Source organism: Folsomia candida, unplaced genomic scaffold (genome assembly GCF_002217175.1).
Source record: "Folsomia candida strain VU population unplaced genomic scaffold, ASM221717v1 Fcan01_Sc001, whole genome shotgun sequence".
Lineage (NCBI taxonomy): Eukaryota > Metazoa > Arthropoda > Collembola > Entomobryomorpha > Isotomidae > Folsomia > Folsomia candida.
This window is the reverse complement of record NW_019091193.1, coordinates 6,818,617-6,840,139: the sequence shown is the minus strand read 5'-3', so window position 1 is coordinate 6,840,139 and position 21,523 is coordinate 6,818,617. Positions and strand designations below refer to the sequence as shown.

The following is a 21,523-nucleotide window of genomic DNA, read 5'->3' as shown; positions in this document are numbered from 1 at the left end:
TCAATGCCATATAAGTATTTGCTACATAATATGTACAAAATTGCATGCAGCTTTGGTCAATCGCTCACCTGAACTATGCAGGATGCGACTATATAACATCATTTGATATCATAAGGATAAGTTCCCCAAATTACACAAGCTAAATGAATGCATAATATAAAATCCAACGAGTGGAGTGAACTTAACTCAATTTCATTCCAAATCTGCCCTGTTGTTCCGACTTTATCTCGGACTAAATTCCAGATAAAAACCCTGACATCATCGCTTATTCTACACACGAAGCTCCAGTTTTTACATAAAATACAATGAACTCCCTCGTAGAAATTAAAAATTTCTTGGCCCCCGCTTCTACATTTTATGATCAAAAGTTCGAATTTATATTCGTTCTTGATCGTTCGGGCTCAATGAGTGGAAGCAAAATATTATTAGCTAGGAGAGCATTAATCGTAAGTTAAAGGAATCAAATTAAGCGACGTTAAGATTTACGTATATCGTCTTATTGCTCTAACTTTAGCTCTTCCTTCGTTCTCTACCAACATCTTGTATGTTCAATGTTGTCGGATTTGGTTCAACATTTGAGCATCTCTTTCCCGATAGTGTGGAATATTCAGAAATTGCACTTGAAAACGCGATTAATTATGCAAAAGGTAATGAACTGTAATTTACTTATTGGTGTATTTGTCTAAATAGTACATAAATTTTGCCTGAATAGAAACCAAATGATATTTTATTCGGACAAAATAAATTTTAACGAGTTTACCTCAACAGAAATGAAAGCCAACTTAAGTGGGACTGAATTACTTGAGCCTCTGCAGAATATATACAATTCGAAACAACATAATGGTTATCTCACACAAATTTTCGTCCTTACTGATGGAGAAGTAATGAACTTTCATTTTCTAATGTTTCACAAGGCCGTACATATTAATTATAAATAAAATGTGTCAGGTAAGCAGGCCTTCTGATGTCATGAAACTCATTGAAGGAAGAAAACACCGATGTCGCGTTTTCTCTTTGGGGATAGGACGAGGTGCATCGAGAAAGTTGGTGGATGGTATTGCTCAAGTCGGGGGTGGCACCAGCATTTATGCAAATGACAATGAAAAGATAGAAACCAAAATTTTGCACCAGCTTAAAATAGCATTGCAACCGTCGCTCTTAAAAGCGATTCCAGTATCGGCACGTGGATGACCAAAAAAGCATGCCTTACAATTTTTTTTAAGTATTTACATATTAAGTATTTAATATAAAAGCTTTCTGCTAAATAAACAAATTTAAATAAATACAAAGTTCCTTAAAAGATTGATAACGCATTTTTGAACATTTCTTCCGTCGTGGAAGCATGACATTGGGCCAACCACGCTTTAGATTTTTCTGCAATGAGATCCCAATCACCTTCAAGATGACGCATTTTCTTAACCAAGTATGCAAGTACGACCGCTGTTGTCCAAGCTTCCTCGTTCCACCCCTTTTTGTGACATTCTGTGAAACAGGTTTTGCTTTAAATTTTGCAAATTAAAATTAGTGTTGAACGATGTACCTTCCTGAATTCTAGGAGCACTTATTCCCAATAATTCACACAGTGGTTGAGTTAATTTGAACGAACCATTAAACGATTGTAAGCCGACAAGGGCGAACATTTGTTTCTCGTCATTAGCTAAATTTGCCATATTTTGCTATAGTTTTTAAATAAGACGTATACTGAAATTTCGAAACAATAATGGATTAAATTAAGTTGATACGATTATGATCCAGGAGTAGAAAGGATTTCCGAGTCTGGAAATAAGCACGAATTAGACATGTCCCCAGCGGTGTGTGAAAGGCATAAATTGTTATCTCGAATGATAAGCGATTTGCTCGAGCGTAATATATGGACATACAGTATCGTATATCTAGTCAATATCCCGAGCCAGGATGCTCTATTGATAATCAGTGGCGGTGTTAATTGTCCGCATCGCTATGTTAATATGCTTGTATGTATAAATATAATTGTATATATACATTCATACGCACAGGCTACATGTAAATATGTCCGTACATATGTGTTTAGATACATATCTACATATGTGTGGAAAATATCAAATCGATCGGATTAGATGATGACTATTTATCGTGTCACATAATTCATGGTCCAAGTTACAATAACGATTCCGTAGCTCTGTATATTTACAGTTTTACCTATAATGGAATAAATTTATAAAGTCAATTGATGTAAGAATCTAAATCCTGAATAATGCAGCGAAATTCTGCTAGGTGACGAGTACAATTACATACATATGCAAATACACAGTTAGAATACTTGCTATATTAGCGACGGTAATTAATTAGTGATTCAGTAAACATTTAGAAAAGGTATGTTGGACAATGCCATGGATCAATTTTTTATATTAAACGCATGGATTTTTGTGGAAAAGCAAGTCTGTGAATACATACGATGTACTGAAAAGCAACGACCGTTGGAAGACGAACAATGTTTCAGTAGTTTTCCAAAATAGGTAAGTTGCGCATGTAACAGTGGTTAAATTGAGAGTTCAGCAACATGACATAAAGTAACATACCTTCCGTATCCGCATGAGTAATGATCTTTGATAAATTTAATAAAGGACCAGACATCCATAGAATGAATAAAACCAACAAAAAATTTAAATACTTATGCTAATACTTGCCTAGCATCACAATTTTTAATTTTGGAAATATGAGTTTTCATGTAAATCCGATAACTCCATTTAATTCAAATACGGACTACAAGGATGTAGTTATTAATCCTCCTAACGGTAACATACATGTGGTCGAATTGCTATATAAATGACACGGCTTTGAATATACTCGTGATAACACATCAGACTACTATCACCGGTGCATACGTGAAATCCATAAAGATGAACACGATTAAATGGAAAATTATCTTATTCGCCGTTAGCTTAGTTATTTGTTTCGAAATAGTTTCCCCAACAACTCCACCACCACCGTCATCTTGCTCCTGCGGAGTGGTAAAATCATACTAAAAATAATTACTAATTAAAGCTATAATTATCTACTTATTAATTTTCTATGTTAGACATCCACCCAAACTTCCCGAAGAATTGGTGGTTCCGAAGCCGCACTTGGTGAATTTCCGTGGCGTTGCAATCTAAACACGACAAGATTTGGAGGCGTCTTCTGCACCTGTACAATTATCAGTCCAAACTGGATAATGACTGCGGCCCATTGTACAAAAATCCTCCGACCTTCGGACATTCTTTACATCGACATCGGTGACTTGGACCTGACCTCGCAAACCGAAACTGCAAACTACTGGGTGGAGGCTGAACGTGTCATAAGTCATCCTGCTTACGAGCGATACACATTGAGCCACGATATTGCTCTGATCCAGCTTAAAACCCCCGTCACGTTTTCCTCCACCGTGCAACCGGCATGCCTCCCATTTCCGTTTGCTCAAATAAACCTGGAAGGTAGCAGGGCGACCATGTCTGGTTGGGGGATGACCGTTTATGGGGGACCTACAGGACAACGATTAATGAAAACAGAGGTCTCCATTGTGCCGGAACATGTTTGTAGAAATGCATGGTCTCAACAATTGGCACCAAATATTCTTTGCACGAGTGAAATGGGAAAATCTGTGTGTCATGTGGATTCCGGTGGTGGCATAGACTTCCGGTCGAATGGTAGATGGTATGCTGTGGGAGTGACCAGTGCGGGTGGGACAGGATGTCGGACACATTATCCGAATATATTTACAAAGGTTTCCAGCTATTTGGACTGGATTATTGGAACGACAGGTAAAATATTTTTTTTAATCGTGTGATCCCTTAATTTGAACAATTTGTATATGTGTAAATCTTTCGCAGGTGAACAATTCTGTGGGAACTGAACGTCAACTTAACTATTCTTACTTTAATTTACATGTTCGCAATAAAATTAATATCAATAATATTGTCATTGGCGTTTAAATACTTCTCAGCATTTGCGGGATGCTTGGACTATTCCAGCCACGATTTTCTTCCTACGTTGCACTCTTGTGGAAACACAAGCCCCTTCATCGAACTTTTAAGACATTTCCTCGTCGCGAAATTTACAACCCCGCCCACGCCGTCTGTCCGCCATTTTTGATTCTTCCCTCCATTACAGCTCATCGTGTATATCGTCTTCCCATCAGAGTCGAGACATTGTTTCGTAGCAGCGTTCAAAATAGTGTGATCCTTCCCCCAGTGCCACATTTGAAACTTGCCACCATTACATGGGTTCGTGTGAGCGCTCCCTTTCGCCTTGTGACCTCCTTTGACCATGTTGTCCAAGCATTTTCCAGTCAAACCGTCCTTGAATCTTCTCCCATGTCCACCTCCAAGAACGGAAAGGGATACGAGTACCGAAATAGCGAAAAGCATCGAGACCTTTTGATCTTTAAGATAAGAATTATGGGTAAGCCTTGCGGGGTGTGAGCGACTTGTGTGGAATTTGAGATATGCCTGTTGAGATATGCACGAATTTACAAATCTTTCAACCTTGTTATAAAATATTTATTCCGGAAGAAGTTTCAATCCCACCTTTGGAAACCGTTATTGACTTTTAATGAAGACGGGTCTACCAGGAGAAGATAAGATCACCAATTCGATTGAGTGCAGAATAGGAAGAAATCCAATTTTGCATATCGTCACCACCAAATGCTAAATACATGAGTAACGGTTACTCAGTAACCTGTATTGATACCCTGATGATGAGAATGTGTTTGCGTATGAAATTTCTACAATATATTACGCTAAAAGTTTAAATACCCTTTGTCGGGCTAATTGAATGTCATGTAAATTATGAAATGAATCCATAAGAATTTTACTTGGGACGGGGGGAGAGACGATGGTACTTAAGCCTACGAATGAAAATGTGCAAGTATGTCAAAAATCCACTCTGTGTATTTATGAAACTAAAATTAGAAACGGTTACATAAATATAATAGTATTTATGAGTGTATTAATAAGTGCTATTATAGCCCGATATTGTTATTATTGTTATCAAAAAGTGTGAAAAAGAAATAAAATTTGATGAGGCAAACTTCATTTATTAATTGCCTATTCAGCCCGAACAATATTTATGTGGAAACCGTAACTTTATATACTTAAATATAACATATATATAACATGGTCTGATTATCCCACTATCCTCCCTCTGGTTAGCAAAATGGTCTTGGAGTACAGGGTTCCTTAGCACATTCGCATCCCTGTGATAAGAATAAGCAAACCATTCGATAAGCCACTTTAGTAATTTATATATGATGTACACATATTTATTTAGAGTGCGAGAGGTTAGCATTCCCATTATATTTTTTTTGGTCAACCAAATATTCATGTGTATGTACCCATATGAGAATACGTATGTACATACATATTCATGAGTATGATGAACAATGATGGTTAGCATTGAATAAGTGGATTGAAAATTACCGGACTAAGTTATCGTAGTTGTGGTTTGAACCCTTGGGATTGAGTTAAACCACTCCCAGCACCATAGACTGGAGGATAGCTAAATAATTTGGACACATATGTCATCAAATCGAGACCAATTGTACTTCCAAACTTTGACTTCTTACCATCCTCCATAAATAATTAGTGGAAATGCTTGTCGGGATTTCCTAGTTTTCAATTTAACTTCATTGACAGACTGGAACTAAATGTTTAAATAGGAGATTAAATTTAACACAATGTCTCAAATTATGGCTTCCTCAATTTCAAATTACCTTAAGATAAGATAAGATTTATTGAGTTATCCTTTTAGAGGCCTCTTCGAGCCATGAAGGTACAATTAATATTTAAAATTTTAGTATTGTGCTATAGTAAATCAAATTACCTTAAGGTGTTCCAGAAACTGAGTTAATTTTCCATCCCCTGCAAAATCACTCGATTGACTAATTGGTAAACACACAATTGCACTTGAAAATAATGTTATAAATGCAAGCAAAATATTCCACATAAATAATGGACGCATATTATTTGAATTTTTAAATTATGACAACTAAAAATGTAAGACGATGTTGTTTCTTATTTTAAATAGCTGGTGATATGCATATTTCAATGAATGATTTTGTTGCACTGCATCAATTCTCCTCATTGCCTGTATTTATTTTGTAGAACGAGTTTGACCTGTTTTAGGTGTCTTTAAATCTATGTCAAATACGGACTTCGGATTAGTTGAGAGGAATACAAGTCTTAAGATACTCATCTTCAGATTGGGCAGGTAATAAGTACGAGTAATGCTGCTTAATAAAGTAGATCCTTTATTCTCCAAAATTCTGAAATGCTTATCATGTACCCATTAATTTAAAGTAGCTATTAATACTTATGTAGTTAAATTTGACCAAGTATTTACATTGCGCAAATAAGTAATTACATTCTTAACTGGAATGTTTAACATAAGCTTCTATCAACTTTTTAAAATGATACGTAGGTGTTACCTTCCGTAATCGCCAGATTTTTTCTATTGAACAATTCATATTCATATACAAGATTGTTATGCAAATTTGAGCATATTTTATCGTATTGTGTATGACAATTCAATGCACTTTGACATAAAATTAGTGCCATTTATATCACAAAAAGATAATAACAGTGGGGACATGGGGGCATTAAATCATAAAGCTCCTAAATATGTAAGTACAAATATGATCAGTATGTGCAAAAATTTTCTCCATTTTATGTGGTTGTAGTTACATATTTAAATATTTAAATACGAGTTTATTATTGCTAAGGATTTCAACGAGCATCAACAGTTAAGTTCAAGTACACGGACATACATAGCTACGAGTACATATACATATACATGATAATTATTAATAGTAAAAAAAACTTAATTGACTAATAAAGTAGTTAAAACAAGGTGAGTCATATAGTTTTACTGACCTATTAATATGTAGACCAACTTATAAATTTTCTTATCTAAACACTTACGTACAGTTAAATTATTTTTCACAAAGAACGTTTACATTTAATAATTTATTAAGTGCAAACGTTTGCGTGTTATTAAGTAGCTTCAGCTACTTTATGTGAAGACTTTGTCTGTCTGTCTGTCTGTCTGTCCGTCTGTCTGTCAGCAGGATAACGGGAGAACGGATAAAGATAATCGAAATCGGTTTTCGCCATCATACATAATACCCCAGGGGGAGGATCCTATCAACTTTTGGGTGCAACCGGACCACACCTCCGGTCGCCAGGGGGTGTGGTCGGGGCAAAATGAGATTTTTAGTGCAATTGAATCTATGGATGAAATGGAGTGAAATTTTGAGTTCCCCCGTTGTGCCACACCCCCGGGCGCCAGGGGGTGTGGTCGGGGCAAAATGAGATTTTTGAAAAAATTGAATGCATAGATGAAATACAGTGGAATAAAGTGCTCCCGAGTTGTGCCACACCCCCTCGTCACTAGGGGGTGTGGTCGGGGCAAAATGAGATTTTTGAAAAAATTGAATGCATAGATGAAATACAGTGGAATAAAGTGCTCCCGAGTTGTGCCACACCCCCTCGTCACTAGGGGGTGTGGTCGGGGCAAAATGAGATTTTTGAAAAAATTGAATGTATAGATGAAATACAGTAAAATCAAGTGTTCCCGCGATGTCGTGGGAGTGCTTGGAGTGAAGTAGTCTGAAGCTACTTCCGTATGCGCGTTTGCGACGGTTTATTTCAATTTACTCCAGCATTATATGAAAAACGTTCCCTGTCTCGTATCATCACCTGCATACATAAATTCGCCACTCGGATAGACATAGTATGTTTTGGCTATTTATATACCATTAAAAAGATAAGCGAAGATTACAATGAATATAAATAAAGTTGGGTATAAATGGAGGTGCAACAAGTCAGTAAATCAATACACACTGCTTTATAGTGTAACGAGACGAAAAGTTTATTTTTCAAAACCAACTAAATTTGAGGTAAATTTCTCACTGTATTTGTAAACTGGTAAGAAATCTTTCCACGCAAAATTCATATTTAACTAATTTCTGTGCAATTTCTTTGCAGGATGACCACACAATTTCACACCGTGTTCACCCTCTTCATGGCGACACTCTTGGTAAACTCGGCCCTTGGAGGTCCTGCCGCTGCCGGAGTTTGCTACGCTGGTTGTTCTGCTGTCGTCGTGGCGTGTTATGCCGCAGCAGGATTCACCTTTGGCACCGTGACCGCTGGCGTGGGCACCCCCGCCGCAATTATTGCTTGCAACTCCGCCTTTGGTATTTGCGAAAGTGCGTGTGTGGCAGCCTTACTAATGCCAACACCTTGAATACGGATGGACAATTTTTACATTTTATACTTGCTCTCCATGTCAAAGTCAATGTAATAAATAGCTTTAAATAATTTGACGCCGTAAAATAGCTTAAAAACGTATTGTAAGGGATATAAAAGACTGAAGATTGTGTCTAACTAAATAAATAAATAAAATTTAAATAAGTACGTGTCGCCAAAAATGTTTACAAAAATATTATCTACCAACCAATCCTTAACCCAGTCAGATGCTAGCATTAATTAATACCACGTGATCCCAACATCTCTTGACACGATCCAGTTTTTTACGATATTAAGACCTACATAGTTGGTCCAATGTCGAAAGTAAGCATCATCATGATCTATGTGTATGTATCTTCACTTCACAACACATAATACTGACAATAATGGTATGAAACGAGGCATATATAGTCATCATCTTTGTTGTGTTTGCTTGTGTGCAAGGTCACCCCATCACTGCATTGCAATATCATCAGCATATTATGCCAGTCATTATCTGGTTCCAGTTTCCACAACCACAAACCTACACATGATTTGCATAAAAAGGAACTTGCTTCTCATACTCGCCGTTTAGTTGTCACCGACTTTTCTGCAGTTTGTAGCAGAATTTGTGCTCCCGAGAATTAATAACCCGTGTGAAAATGAATATGGCGAATTCGGCAGGATTCGGCAAAATCATCCTGCATAAACCATTCTGCACAAAACTTTATGGAGTTTTCTGCACAAATCTAGCTCAAGATTCGGTGAATCGAATATGCAGAAAAATGTTTGCAGTTTTCTGCATAAATCGAAAAACGACAATTGACTAGTGATTTCTGCGGAGCAATTTCTGCATAAATTTTTATGTTAATTTATAAAAGTTATAAAATGCGTAACAAATATATTTATTTGCAAGTTTTAGAAGAAATTATTTTATTCAAATTCTACCGTATTCATCAATTGTGTTGCAATGGACAAACTTCCTTGGTTATCATGTTGACCAATGAACTTACAATTTTCAATATCCGAAGGTAAATAAATTTGAACATTATTGCTTACATAGTTAATTTTAAATGATTTTGGAGAATTCGAATAATCAATAGTACTGCATCTTTTTACAAAAACCAACGCATTGCTAACACCACTAAGTATGATAATTTTAAATATAACAAACAATTTTCCATTAATTTTTACAACGGAGTTGACATGTTGTTTTGTATCACTACTACAAACATTAACAAACAATTTTTTATATAAAATACAGGATTTAAAACTAAAACCTTCAGAATGTTGATGACCAATAATTTTAAGCTTAGCTTTTTCAGAGGTACTAAAAATATACAATTTTTTGCTTCCTAATAATCTACAATTATCAATGGAATAAGAATTTTTAAAAAATCGCTTGCATTCAAGCAAAGATTCATGAAATTGCTTAGCCCCTTCACTTAAAAATTCCACTTCTCCGAGACTGTAGACCTTTTGGGTGCAAATAGCTCGATTAACAATTTGAGTACTGATTTCTCTAGTACCACAAAAACTATTTTTGAGAATACCATTGTAATTTTCAAACTGAAATAGAGAATATCCCCAAAGTGGGCCCCATTTTCTCACATTTTCCGCTGCGTGGGTTAATAAATGAACATTAAAAGAACAATAACTTTGGCCATAGAGGTTTGGAATAAGCATTGAAAATTCTTTGATTAATATTTCTGCTACCAATATTTCATCCATTGTTACACTATCTTGACACAAAATCGAAATGGAATCTACAAGTTTAGCAAAGTGTTTTAAAAAACAATCTTGAAGAATTCCTTTTAGCAGCGGCACCGCAATTAGCATCCAATTTTTCCATTCGTGTGCCTTCCAATATTTAATGCTGCTGAGATCCCTTATTGTCCTGCTGCAGTTCTTGGGAATTTTGCATCTTCTTAATTTTTGATTTATTTGATTTTCCTTATTTCCAATGTAAAAGATTTCCTGATGATTCTTGGGCAAAATCCAGGCAAATGTCAACATTCGTACGACTCCCAGTAAAACAGTGTGCATGTAGTCAAAAACGAAACCATCGACGATTGAAAAATGTGGAATTTTCAAGAGAGGGGAGGCCAATTTAATTCCATAACGATTTGAAATAGATGATCCAGTTGATAGCAAGTCTCGAAGTTCCAAAAGCTGATTCAAAAAATGTTCCTTGTTTCGATTCGCAGCAATTTCAGTTGGCGGAAAAATCCATTTATGACTTCTGTCCCCTGTGGACAAATTGAGCCCTTTAGCCTGACACCATGGACAACTATACTCCCCATTGAATTGATTAATTCCTTGCAAGGGGGCACGAGCTACGGAATCGGCTGCAAGCATTGGGAAAAATATTTTACTTTTAATTTCCACCCCATTAAAATTCCATTGGATTCCTTCCTTTGATAATTGATTTGATTGATTAATTAGTGGGTCAAGAAAAAGTTTGAAATTTGGCTTGCTATCATTAAACCACAATCCAGCCAAAATGGTGTGCTTTCTTCTTAAATCGTAATCCAATTCGTTGATTGAAAGAAGTAGAGGCCAAATGCATGACTTGGAAGAGTTGAAAATCGAAACGCCGTCCGTGTTGATGCAACAAGTTATGTCAAATTTTGATAACTTTAACTTTTTATATGCTTCTCCATCCATTATTCCGGATGACTCGTTATTATTAAATTGACGTTTGGCAAAATTCTTTTTTAAACATTGTGCAATATTTTTTCTCTCCAATAGTTGCTTCATGATTGTTGCAATGTCAAATGACACGAAAAAGTTGCCGTCCTTTGTAGCATTCCTTCCAGACTCTTGACAACTGGCGCAACTTCCGTTTGTCTCCAAAATATTTTGACAATTGGAGCAAAAGGGGATCTTTTTTGCCTGATCGTAGCAAGGATTCAGTTTTTTGCTTAACAAGTAGACAGATGAAGGAATTGTTTCCCCTTGTGGGAGGTGAAAATTGATTAAGGTCAAGAGGTCTGATAACGCTGATTTGCTAATTTTGTGTCGAAAGGCATATCCAAAAATTAACAAGCAGCTTTCATTTGCAGTTAGTTGAGATTGGGATTTTTCTTCGCTCTGTGAACAAATAAATCATGGGGTCATATTATATTAATTATTATTTATAAACATACTTATCTTACGTCATCATATTCTTCGTCACTGGATAAATCATCAATCCCTGGCATTGAATTATCATTATAAGCAACAACCTGTATGAAATAAGAAGAATGTAAACTATTGTAATGCCAATAAAAAATTTAAAAATACATTATCATCCAGATTGGTTTCTTCCTCATGTTGTGGGCTATTGCCGTTGACCTCCTGTGTATTTTGAGTTTCATGTTGATTATCCAAATTACGACGAACGCCCTAAAAAACAAAAAATGCTGTTGCTTAACAAGTTTCAACTAAAAATTATTTTATTACCTTTTGACTAATTCTGTAACGCGTTCGGCGAGGGACGAAAAGTGACCTACTTGACCCACCAGTTGGAGTAAAATATTTTTTATAATTTTTTCGTGTTGACATTATTATTTAATTATTAATTATTGAATTAACTTTTTATATACGTACACATCGTAAACTTATTATTTTGTTTAATTCAATAATTGAAGACTAAATACTGCCCTAAGCCCATGCCAGCGAAGTTTAGTATTTCACACATGGTCAAAACTTTTAACTTTTTTCTTAAAAAATAAACTTAACATAAAATAAAATGTCGTTTTTATTGGTCGAATGGTCAGAAGATGACTTTAAGACATATTCTGTTGTGTCAATTGACCAATTAGAAGACGGAATTTTGCGTGCGAATCCTGGAAAACTTGTTGGAACTGTCGTTGCAATTAAATGGAAAAGGAACTCTATCCATCGTGGTCTCGTTTTACAAATTGGTAATTATTTTCATTATTTTCGAACAAATTAAAGTGATATATTTAAAATAATATATTTTTTAAAGGGAAACACAAAAATCTCTCTTTGGAAGCTGACAAGTTAGCCGTAAAAGCAGCTGACGAAGCTTCAATCATTAAAGAAAAAGACAAGAGCAAATTTGATAACTCTTCAGGAATTAAAAGTAATTTTTGCAATATATTTTTTGAAATTCTAATTTTATATGAATTAATATTTTTTCCAGTGCAAAAATCTAAAAACCGAGCCAATGAAATTACAGAAATTGCATCCCAAATTCCTTCTTCTCAATCAGTTGACATGAGTTTAAATGCGGAATTTGCTGACCCTCCTTTGGATAACGAAACAGTATCAAAAGGTGTTATATAAGTATATAATACTTCTATTTACAAATTAATTGATTCGGATTTTCAGAGAAGTATGATCGTCTCAAAGGACGTCACGATAGGTTGAAGGAGAAATATCGCGAGTTGAAAAAATTGGTAGAGAATTCTCACGAAGTAAGTCATATGTGCGTATCTACATTCGCAATGGAATGATTTTAAATAACATTTCTAAGTGACATAAATTTTTTAAGGTTGAATTATATGAAGGGTCTGGAGTTACATTGCCAGCTGCTGAATTAGCTTCGATAAAGATTATGTCGAATAAACCAACAACCCTGGCCAGGAACTTGTTTCGTCGACTTTTCTCTCCGGAAGAACTAGCGAGTCATTCCCTAAATGGAAAAATTTGTAATGCAAACCAATTAGCTCCCCCACTTCCAAAAATTGACACAGCCAAATCTGATGCAGTAATTAGTAAGTGGCAAATTAAATTCTACAACAAAATCATATCAAATTTTACAATATGTATAATTTATTTATTTTTGATTTACTAATTACGGATTCCCTTTTTCCAGAATTTGTTCTTAAAGAAGAAGGATTCGACAACTCACCAAATGCTGACATTAATGAGGCCAACAAATCGTTTTTGAAGAACAAGAAGGCGGTAAAGCGAGAGATTAAGAAATCTCTATCGGATTTCCTTAGAGAGTGTAAGAAACGAAAAGATTAAAATATTTAAAAATATTTTTGCTTTAATAGTTTGTGAAAAATTCTAAAATAATTTAAAGAATTAAATAAATATCTTTTGACGAATGAATTCTACCAAAAGTTTTATGCCTAATTTATTCTGCACAAAAGTGGGCCAATTTTAGCTCCTAAAGTTTTATGCATAAACAAAACTGCAGAAATTTTTCTGTAGCTAGTTTTCTGGCTAAAATTTTCTGTACAAAAGTGGGCCAATTTTAGCCATAATTTCTGCCGAATTCGCCACTATATTTTCTGCAGAATTTGGCTCATTTTTTTCACACGGGAAGTTTAACAACTTTACATACTTACTTATTTCTTCAGTTCGTCATGGACATCATTCTTGCTGCAATAATTGCCTTCTTTGTTATCTGGATTGGAATAATATTTTATGCAGATTCCGACATTTTGACATTTTTGTATTGGAAATTTGGAAAAGATCCAGGTTAGTGTACTTAAAAAGAGCAATCTCATAAAGCGTCAGCCAATAACGCAAATTTGAAAATTAGTCACGTCATGCATTTTCTTATCACTTTATAGCGTCCAAATTTCATGGAAAAGTGGTATGGATTACCGGTGCTTCATCAGGAATAGGGGAAGGTAAATTTTGTAAAATTCACTGGTCTAAATTATCAGGTTCTATACAGGATTTGCAAACTAGAAATATTTTTTACTTCAATTTTAGGACTTGCTAAAGAACTGGCGAAATGTACCAATGTCAAAATTGTTCTCTCTGCCCGAAGGAAGGATGAGTTAGAAAGAGTCAAGAAAGAATGCCTGGGTAAATATGTACTAGATATATTCCAGATCTGTAACCAAAAATAATTTGCACAATCCCTTTATTGATTGAGTATTATTCCTCCAGACTTGAACAAATCTATAAAACCAGACTCGATTCTTGTCTTACCATTCGATATGACAGACTACTCCAGTCATAAAACTTGTCTTGAGACAATCACTAAAAAGTTTTACAAGGTATCACCAATCGAACATACATGCGCAAAATTTGTTTTAATCGTCACAACTTCCATCAATTTGTTGGTAAATAGTTGGACATTTTGGTATCGAATGCCGGGATGAGTCAGCGAGCAGCATGGGACGAAATTGAGATTGATGTGGATAAGAAACTTTTCGAGCTAAACGTTTTCTCAGTCATAAATTTGAATCGGGTCGTTCTAAAATATTTCAAAGCCAATGGGAATCAAGGGCAACTGGCCGTCATGTCCAGTTTAGGTGGGAAAGTGGGAGGGCCGAATGCCTCGAGTTACGCTGCCACTAAATTTGCACTTCATGTAAGCCTACAAATTGTAGGCTACAATTATCTCAGGTTCGTATTTTCCATCATAATTAATTGTTCTTCTCAATTGTTTCAGGGATACTTTGAAAGCTTGCGGAACGAAATGAGAGGAACGAAAATTCATGTCACGCTCCTCTGTCCGGGACCCGTGGTTTCAAATATCGGAGTGAATGCTTTGACAGGAGCGGGAGAGGTATGCATGTATTCATAGGGATAAAGTTGAATAATTATTTCCCCTCCTCACTTAACTTCAAATAATTTTGTCAGAAATCTGGCTCCTCACAAGCCTTGGTACCAGGTAAAAAAATGAGTGCTGAAAGATGTGGTGAACTTTGTCTCGTGTCAATTGGCAATAAGTTGGAGGAGTCGTGGATTTCTAATTTGCCCTATATTCCCATCGTGTACTTTGCGACGCATCAACCATTCCTGTTTTCCAAGTGAGATTTGTTTTTAATAATTTATTTATAATATAATTCTTGTAAATTTACTATTAAAAATTTAGGGTATTTGGACTGGTTGGAAGATTCGCAATCAAGAAGCCAAGCAAATAAAGTATATATTTTCTTCTAAAGTTGTGTGTTTGTACACACAACTAACAAGGGACACTCACGACCTGTCGTTTGAGTCCAGGGTACCCACTATGTTTTTCAGAATCTACTAGGACCCCAAATGAAGGATCCATTCATATTTCCGTGTAAAACTCATATTTGGCGCCATGGCGTGGCGCCAAACTTAAAAATTTGCATTTTCGACCAATTTAACCCCCATAACTTTTGCAGTTTATGTCGGATTTTTAAAATTTTATGCTTAAAATGATCAGAAAAGTCGAAATTTTAGAGAAAAAAATAAAAATAAAAAAATTTTAATTTTTGAGATATTTTTAGCATTTTTTCGACGAACCCGAAATTTCGAAATTTTGCGAAAAGTCAAAAGCCATAATTTTGGAAAAAAATTCATGGGATAAGAAAGTTGAACTCCTTGTCATGATCTTTGCCAAAAATTTTGAAAATCCGTCCAGGATTTCAAAAGTTATGGCGGTTTCAAAAATAAAAACATTCAAATTTGGCGAATTTGGCGCCACGGCACGACGCCAAATATGAGTTTTACACGGAAATATGAATGAATCCTTCATCTGGGGTCCTAGTAGATTCTAAAAAACATAGTGGGTACCCTGGACTCAAACGACAGGTCATGAGTGTCCCTTGTAAGTTGTATGTAGAAAGGGGTATTTGGAAATAAACTTTTAAAATCTGCACTGAAGATGATGTTCTCTACAAAATTGTTTGGATATTGGATTGCTTAGTTATCTCAGACAAAGGCCAAGACATATCCCAACCCAGAAAAAATTGTATATATGTATGTACATACATAGTTTAAAGGATTCGGTAATACTTGTTTCGTTTCTTTAGCCTTACATAGATCTACATATGTATATATATTTACAAGGGTGATATACTGATTTGAGCTAAGGACATAACCACGGTTTTTAGTAAACTCACGACGTCCCAGCATATATAATATTTGGAGGGAAATCATCAAAAAGTTGCAATAAAGTCTAAGAGTTTGGTAAATACGTTATCAAATCATAAATCATACCATTTAGGAAATTCTGAGTTGAAGAAAGCAGACATGTCTGAGAAGGGTTATTTATTACAGAAGACGACCACTGTAAAATTTATCCGAATATACATATTAATTATTTTGTAAATATATCAAAAACATGATTACGTATCACTGATCATGCTTGTCTGTATGTATGTAGGTACATATGCACATTATAATTCCGCATTAGACTTACAGTCCAGTCAATCCCATAATTTATGTATGTACAATACATCCGCTCAGACAATGCTCACGTACACAAATCGGATACTTAAAAATTAAACTGCAGTCAGTTTAATTTGGGCTAAAGTAGAAAAATAGCTTAATTCTGGCAGTTGTACCTAGAATTTCCGTAATAATATATTGTAGAACCGATCGTTAAGTGGATTATTAGATTAATGATAAATTTATTGAGCCTATATACACAAGTGTATACATTTCTGAATTAAGTACATACATATGTGCATAATACGCATTTGATGACCAACTTCCCATTTGCTTCCATCAGTTTTTTATACTCGAAAAGATACTACCAAGTTGCAAACGATTTACAAACTTTTTATAACCTGAAAATTTTTCAAGTTCATCCCCAAGTTAATAAATAAATAGTTAGAGTAAATATTTAACCTACCCGAAAGCATCAATTTTACCTAAATGGATAACATTATACACAGCATTTTCTCAACCACACCTACCAATTACCCAATCTCAAAGTTACATATCGGAACTCTAATTTCAATTCAAACCTGCCATCGTCTAAAGTTAGAAGAAAGCCAAAATTTGCGTACCATGAAATGCAAACTTTGCGTAAATACGTTTCGAGCGACTGTATATTTTTTTATTACTGATAACACATTATGATTTAAATACATGAGTACATATCCTATTTGTAACCATGAATCAACTTGTTTTATGAAATTCGTCACAACGCTCCACCTCAATAACAACATGCATACGTATTACGTATATGTACATACATTTATTTACATACTTTCAACTCAAGTTATCATAAGGATCTGTAAGATGTACGTAAGACGCAATAACCTTCAAAAAATTGCGAGTATTCCTCTATAAACAGTGCAAAGTTATCCTTCAAAGCAATTCTCAACAAAATATAGGCCAAGTTGTAGGATGTCGTTTTCTCGCCGGGTGTCTACAAAGCTTCCGGAATTATCCACATTCGACGCACTTCAACGTATTGCCATATTTACTGAAAAATTGTACCCACAACGCATAACGTGGGATCGAAATACATGGCGGGCATCGAAAAACACTTCAAAATTACAACTAATTCCCTGGTATTTACTGTCACTCCTGGTCGCCGTACAAGGATGCTACTTCCTGTACTTAATTTGCAACGAGATCGTCGCATTTCGGAAAGATCCTGACATTACGCTCGTATCAGGAGCTGTGCTAATGTTGTCGGCGTGCGTGGAGCTCTTGGCAACCAGCGTGGTCATCACGTTTATCTGCAAAACTAACGAATTAGTCTTCGTGTTGAGCAATGTAAAACAAATTAAACGTCCCGCCCTAAGTGATGGTAGGTTCCTTTCCGTGTTAAAAGAATAATTGCATGGCATTCTCAATATTTAATTACTTTTGGGTTATGATTAGCATTACGTGAAGCCGGCGGGGCCAGAAGATTCAATCTTGTCGGTCTTTTCCTAAACGGGTGCATCCCCATCGTGATTCTGATACCACTGGCAACGTGCACGATGCCATTTCTACTCGAGAATGTTGACCCTACGTATTTTATTTTTAGAAATGTAAAAATTCTATCAGCCCCATGGATACTTGTGTTTCGAATAATTTCCATATTTTCTCCCCTCCTCCATAGCTCCGTTATCCTGGTGTCGGGAGTAATAATTCTTACGAACGTTTTAATTATAACAATTTCTGCTATTACCTCAATGATAAATGATAAGAAAACTAAGAAACTTGGAAGAATTAAGGTTTTCCAGAAAATTCAAAATATGGTCCAATTTCTCCAATATATTTCTAAATATAGGCAAATTCAACTAGTAATTTGTGTAATGAACGACGTCTGCTATTTTGTGTTTCCGTTGGTACTTCTCCTACCTCTGATAGCTGTTGTGGGAACTGGATACATTTTGGTGAAATTAACAAGATTCATTCCATTTCCGATTATTTTTGTCTCTGCCGTATTTGGAGTTTGTTGCATTGCTGGTTTGCACATGATTATGCCCCTTTTGGCAGAAATCACGACTAGATCGCAAGAATTTGTGCGTCATTGGGAGTTACGAGGTGTCACGGACTATCGGGTGAAGAGTTTGAAAAGTTGCGGGCCAATTAGGGTCGCCATGGGGCCGTTCTTTTATGTGAACAAATGGACGCGAAGCACGTTCCTGTCACTTATGGTTTATTATACGGTATCAGTGATCATTTTAGTCTAAAATTTGTGTCAATTTATGTGAAAAATATTTAGTTCATAAATAAATGTTGATAAATGCATCCTATTTTTATATTTGATAAAATTTCGAAATCAGTTATATTTTTGAGTTTAATAATTATGCACATAGTATTACGAAATTATGTGCATATTATTATTATTATGTGCATATTATTATTTAATAATATTACGAAAATGTGGAAAGATGCGTGACATGTGTCAATTATTATAATTGAGAATTGTGTTGGTCATTAATTGTCATTTGAAAATGGCAAAAATATGTGTCAATCTTATAAGCGGAGGCAATATTCAACGGAATTGAGGTGAAACAGTATTAATAAAAGCAGGTGCATGGTCGAAAACCCTGAGCTGCTATATAAAAACGCAAATTGTATCGATTTGAATTGTCATATGCATGTATATTACAGTTTGTTATTATAATAAATTCTTACATAATTGTCGTTTCACAAACGGCTCGTCAACACTTGATTGGTCGACAATATGTTTGCCGACATGGCATACATACACATATTTGCCACATATACTTGATTTTATTGCTGCCAATTATCCAGAGATTTTGCTAATAAATACTATCAAAACATATTTTGTCGACCAATCAGGTACCGACGAGCTGCTTGTCGACCACTCTCCTGGAACCCAATATATGTAAATATATATACGTAAACATATATTTATTATACTTACATATATTGCTATTCTTGGAGGACGTGACTATATTTAAACTTTTTAGAAATAAATTGAATAAGCTTACTTGGAGAAAATCATTTCGATAATATTAATATTGTTGGCACAGACATATCTATTTACATCATAATGAGTCAGGTAGTCTGACAATATAATTTATGGCAATTATAAATATACATACATAAATACGTATTCATATTTGCATAAACCGCGGGGTTAATTTCTGTATAATTTAAACATCGTTCTCTGAAATCTCGAACACCATGAATAAAAATCAAGTATACTTTCAATCCTCTTAATCATCGAAATAATTTCCATGCATTTTACCTATTTAGTTGACAGACTCCCGAACAAACGTTTGTAACTTATGCATGCTCCTGGATAAACTAAAAGTTTAAACATTTACTTAAAATAGCCAGAAAGTCCTGAATGCACAATTACATTAATCGATTTTATGTATTTATGTATTTTTCTAGCTACTGTTTAATTTAATTTATCGTGCCCGTCTTATCAGCAATAAGTCCTCCTTGTCTTTATTTTTTAGTCTTGCATACGTGAAGCCATCATGAAGCCAGTTGCAACTTACCTAATATTTTCCTATATTAATAAAAACATTTGAACTACATACAATCTTGATTTCCCTACAATATTGAGTGAATATTTTGAAATATTTCAGACATACTCTCCAAATGGTTTCAAACTGTGTACAAATGCAAATAAATATTTGTATCCCAAAAGAAAATGAGTTCCCAGAAACAATGGGAGATATTCTATTCGTTCATCAAAAATCGATCCTCATTTTCCATTCCGTTAACCTTTTACCCAGAAGTTTCAAAATTTGATCAAAATCTCAGAAAGTGGCGCCTGTGCTTCGTCACGTTTATTTTACAATTTGTCCAAGCTATTGCAATCGCTTTAGAGTTACTAAGAAAACTTGGTTCTTCCAATAAAGAGAACTATCTTAAAGCAGTTTTCGAGTTTGTATTTCTCGGAATTTACACAATTTGTCTCTCAAACTACTTTACTTTTCTCTTGCGTAACGACACCGTGCAGCCAGCCATCAACGGGCTGTTATTTTGGAAGGAAAAAGTTGGCCTGGGACAAACTAGTGGGTTTGATAGGCTAGGATTTATGATGGAAAGTATGGTGCTTATCTTCAAAGCTGTCATAAAGTCAGGAATTTACTCATTTGCAGTGATTCACTCAGGGATGGATATAACAAATCTATACTTTCCACAAACGCCAAACACCTTAGTGAGAATGTCCTTCTTCGCGTGCCGTCTCATAATTGCTCAATTTATGATCTTTACGTGCATGGAAGTTCTACAGTTCAATGTGTTTCTTATTTTCGCATTTAACTCGCTGATAGTTGCGCAACTGAGGACCTTACATTTTTCTGCGAGTAAGGTTATCGGGCTAAATCGCCCCCTGATTCAGGTTCACAGGGGGATTGCTCTCATCGTGGAAACATTTTGTCATACCTTCAATTTTGCATGGGCATGCTTGGCACTTTATGGATTCGCTGTGTTTGTTGTGACCAACTATGCAAATGTCAAATTGATGAAATTCGTAAGAACTTTAATTTTTAATCTGCCTTAATTTTATTTAATTGTGATATCATGTTCCAGATCCCGGCTCCAATGATTATTGCACTACTTCTGATCTCCTTCTTCACTTTAAATGTACTAATCATTTCAATTCAGCTGGGATCCAGGGTATCGGAATTGTCTCTCAAATTTATCTCGAGAACATTCTTACGATGCCGGGGAAGTTATGGGAGGCGTGTTTGCATGGGTGTGCGTCCAATAAGGCTGACGATTGCAGATATTTTCGATATCAGGAGGTCAACGTCTTCCTCATTTTACTACCATGCAAGCCAGTGGACGATTAATGCGATTTTGTCTTATTAAGCTATTTCATTGTGTATGGTTGGATTGGAAAGTGTAGTTGAAGCAATAAAGAAACATGCTAAGTATGGACTGGAATGGATACCTATGCGACGATTATTGATTTAAATTCACAAATTTTGAATATATTTGAAATTTCGAAGGTCACATTGGATAGTCACTTGGCCCAGCCAACAATTCGGCCAAAATTCTTTGAAAGAATTCTGTACGAACAGGTCGAAATTACACCGAGCTCGAAAGCTGTCAGAATTCTTAAAGAATTCGATACGATTCCACTGCGAATTCGCACAGAAAAATCTTCAACGAATGTAGGCCGAAAGGTGACCGAAATTCGTTCCGATTTCTTTGTGATTTCACTCCGAATT

General features: G+C 35.3%; 5 protein-coding genes and 1 long non-coding RNA gene across 12 annotated transcripts; 3 read left to right on the top strand and 3 right to left on the bottom strand.

The window, feature by feature from the left end:
• The first annotated feature begins 105 nt into the window (after positions 1-105).
• Positions 106-1,302, top strand: LOC110841936 (von Willebrand factor A domain-containing protein 5A). Its single transcript, XM_022087639.2, has 4 exons — positions 106-446; positions 515-647; positions 769-881; positions 949-1,302. The coding sequence occupies exons 1-4, from the start codon at positions 306-308 to the stop codon at positions 1,189-1,191; spliced, it is 630 nt and encodes a 209-aa protein (XP_021943331.1). The 5' UTR covers positions 106-305; the 3' UTR covers positions 1,192-1,302.
• Positions 1,126-1,829, bottom strand: LOC110841937 (von Willebrand factor A domain-containing protein 5A). Its single transcript, XM_022087641.2, has 2 exons — positions 1,541-1,829; positions 1,126-1,482 (listed from the first exon to the last, which is right to left on the bottom strand). The coding sequence occupies exons 1-2, from the start codon at positions 1,668-1,670 to the stop codon at positions 1,295-1,297; spliced, it is 318 nt and encodes a 105-aa protein (XP_021943333.1). The 5' UTR covers positions 1,671-1,829; the 3' UTR covers positions 1,126-1,294.
• A 989-nt stretch (positions 1,830-2,818) lies between these two features.
• On the top strand, positions 2,819-3,939 carry LOC110841935 (chymotrypsinogen A). Its single transcript, XM_022087638.2, has 3 exons — positions 2,819-2,990; positions 3,059-3,779; positions 3,849-3,939. The coding sequence occupies exons 1-3, from the start codon at positions 2,880-2,882 to the stop codon at positions 3,869-3,871; spliced, it is 855 nt and encodes a 284-aa protein (XP_021943330.1). The 5' UTR covers positions 2,819-2,879; the 3' UTR covers positions 3,872-3,939.
• A 41-nt stretch (positions 3,940-3,980) lies between these two features.
• LOC110863059 (actinohivin-like) lies at positions 3,981-4,385 on the bottom strand. Its single transcript, XM_022112288.1, has one exon. It carries the CDS (start codon positions 4,383-4,385, stop codon positions 3,981-3,983), a length of 405 nt encoding a protein of 134 aa, XP_021967980.1.
• Positions 4,386-5,032: 647 nt separating this feature from the next.
• LOC110841938 lies at positions 5,033-6,096 on the bottom strand. Of its 2 annotated transcripts, XR_002547268.2 has the most exons (5): positions 5,839-6,096; positions 5,729-5,772; positions 5,582-5,658; positions 5,436-5,514; positions 5,033-5,212 (listed from the first exon to the last, which is right to left on the bottom strand). It is a non-coding gene; the product is annotated as an uncharacterized LOC110841938 (long non-coding RNA). The 2 variants fall into 2 exon arrangements; XR_002547267.2 differs by lacking the exon at positions 5,729-5,772 and having other exon boundaries at positions 5,839-6,091.
• Positions 6,097-8,753: 2,657 nt separating this feature from the next.
• Positions 8,754-15,794, top strand: LOC110841934 (dehydrogenase/reductase SDR family member 7). Of its 6 annotated transcripts, XM_035850343.1 has the most exons (10): positions 9,289-12,151; positions 12,217-12,333; positions 12,394-12,525; positions 12,582-12,667; positions 12,745-12,967; positions 13,069-13,203; positions 13,562-13,682; positions 13,778-13,837; positions 13,923-14,018; positions 14,103-14,155. In XM_035850343.1, the coding sequence occupies exons 1-9, from the start codon at positions 11,977-11,979 to the stop codon at positions 13,930-13,932; spliced, it is 1,059 nt and encodes a 352-aa protein (XP_035706236.1). In that variant the 5' UTR covers positions 9,289-11,976; the 3' UTR covers positions 13,933-14,018; positions 14,103-14,155. The 6 variants fall into 6 exon arrangements, with proteins under 6 accessions (XP_035706250.1, XP_035706245.1, XP_035706249.1 ...); XM_035850357.1 differs by lacking the exons at positions 9,289-12,151; positions 12,217-12,333; positions 12,394-12,525; ... (1 more) ...; positions 12,745-12,967; positions 13,069-13,203 and adding exons at positions 8,754-8,897; positions 14,287-14,529; positions 14,611-14,727; positions 14,802-14,971; positions 15,037-15,127 and having other exon boundaries at positions 14,103-14,212; XM_035850352.1 differs by lacking the exons at positions 9,289-12,151; positions 12,217-12,333; positions 12,394-12,525; ... (1 more) ...; positions 12,745-12,967; positions 13,069-13,203 and adding exons at positions 8,754-8,897; positions 14,287-14,529; positions 14,611-14,727; positions 14,802-14,971; positions 15,037-15,127 and having other exon boundaries at positions 13,499-13,682; positions 14,103-14,212.
• The last annotated feature ends 5,729 nt before the right edge of the window (positions 15,795-21,523 follow it).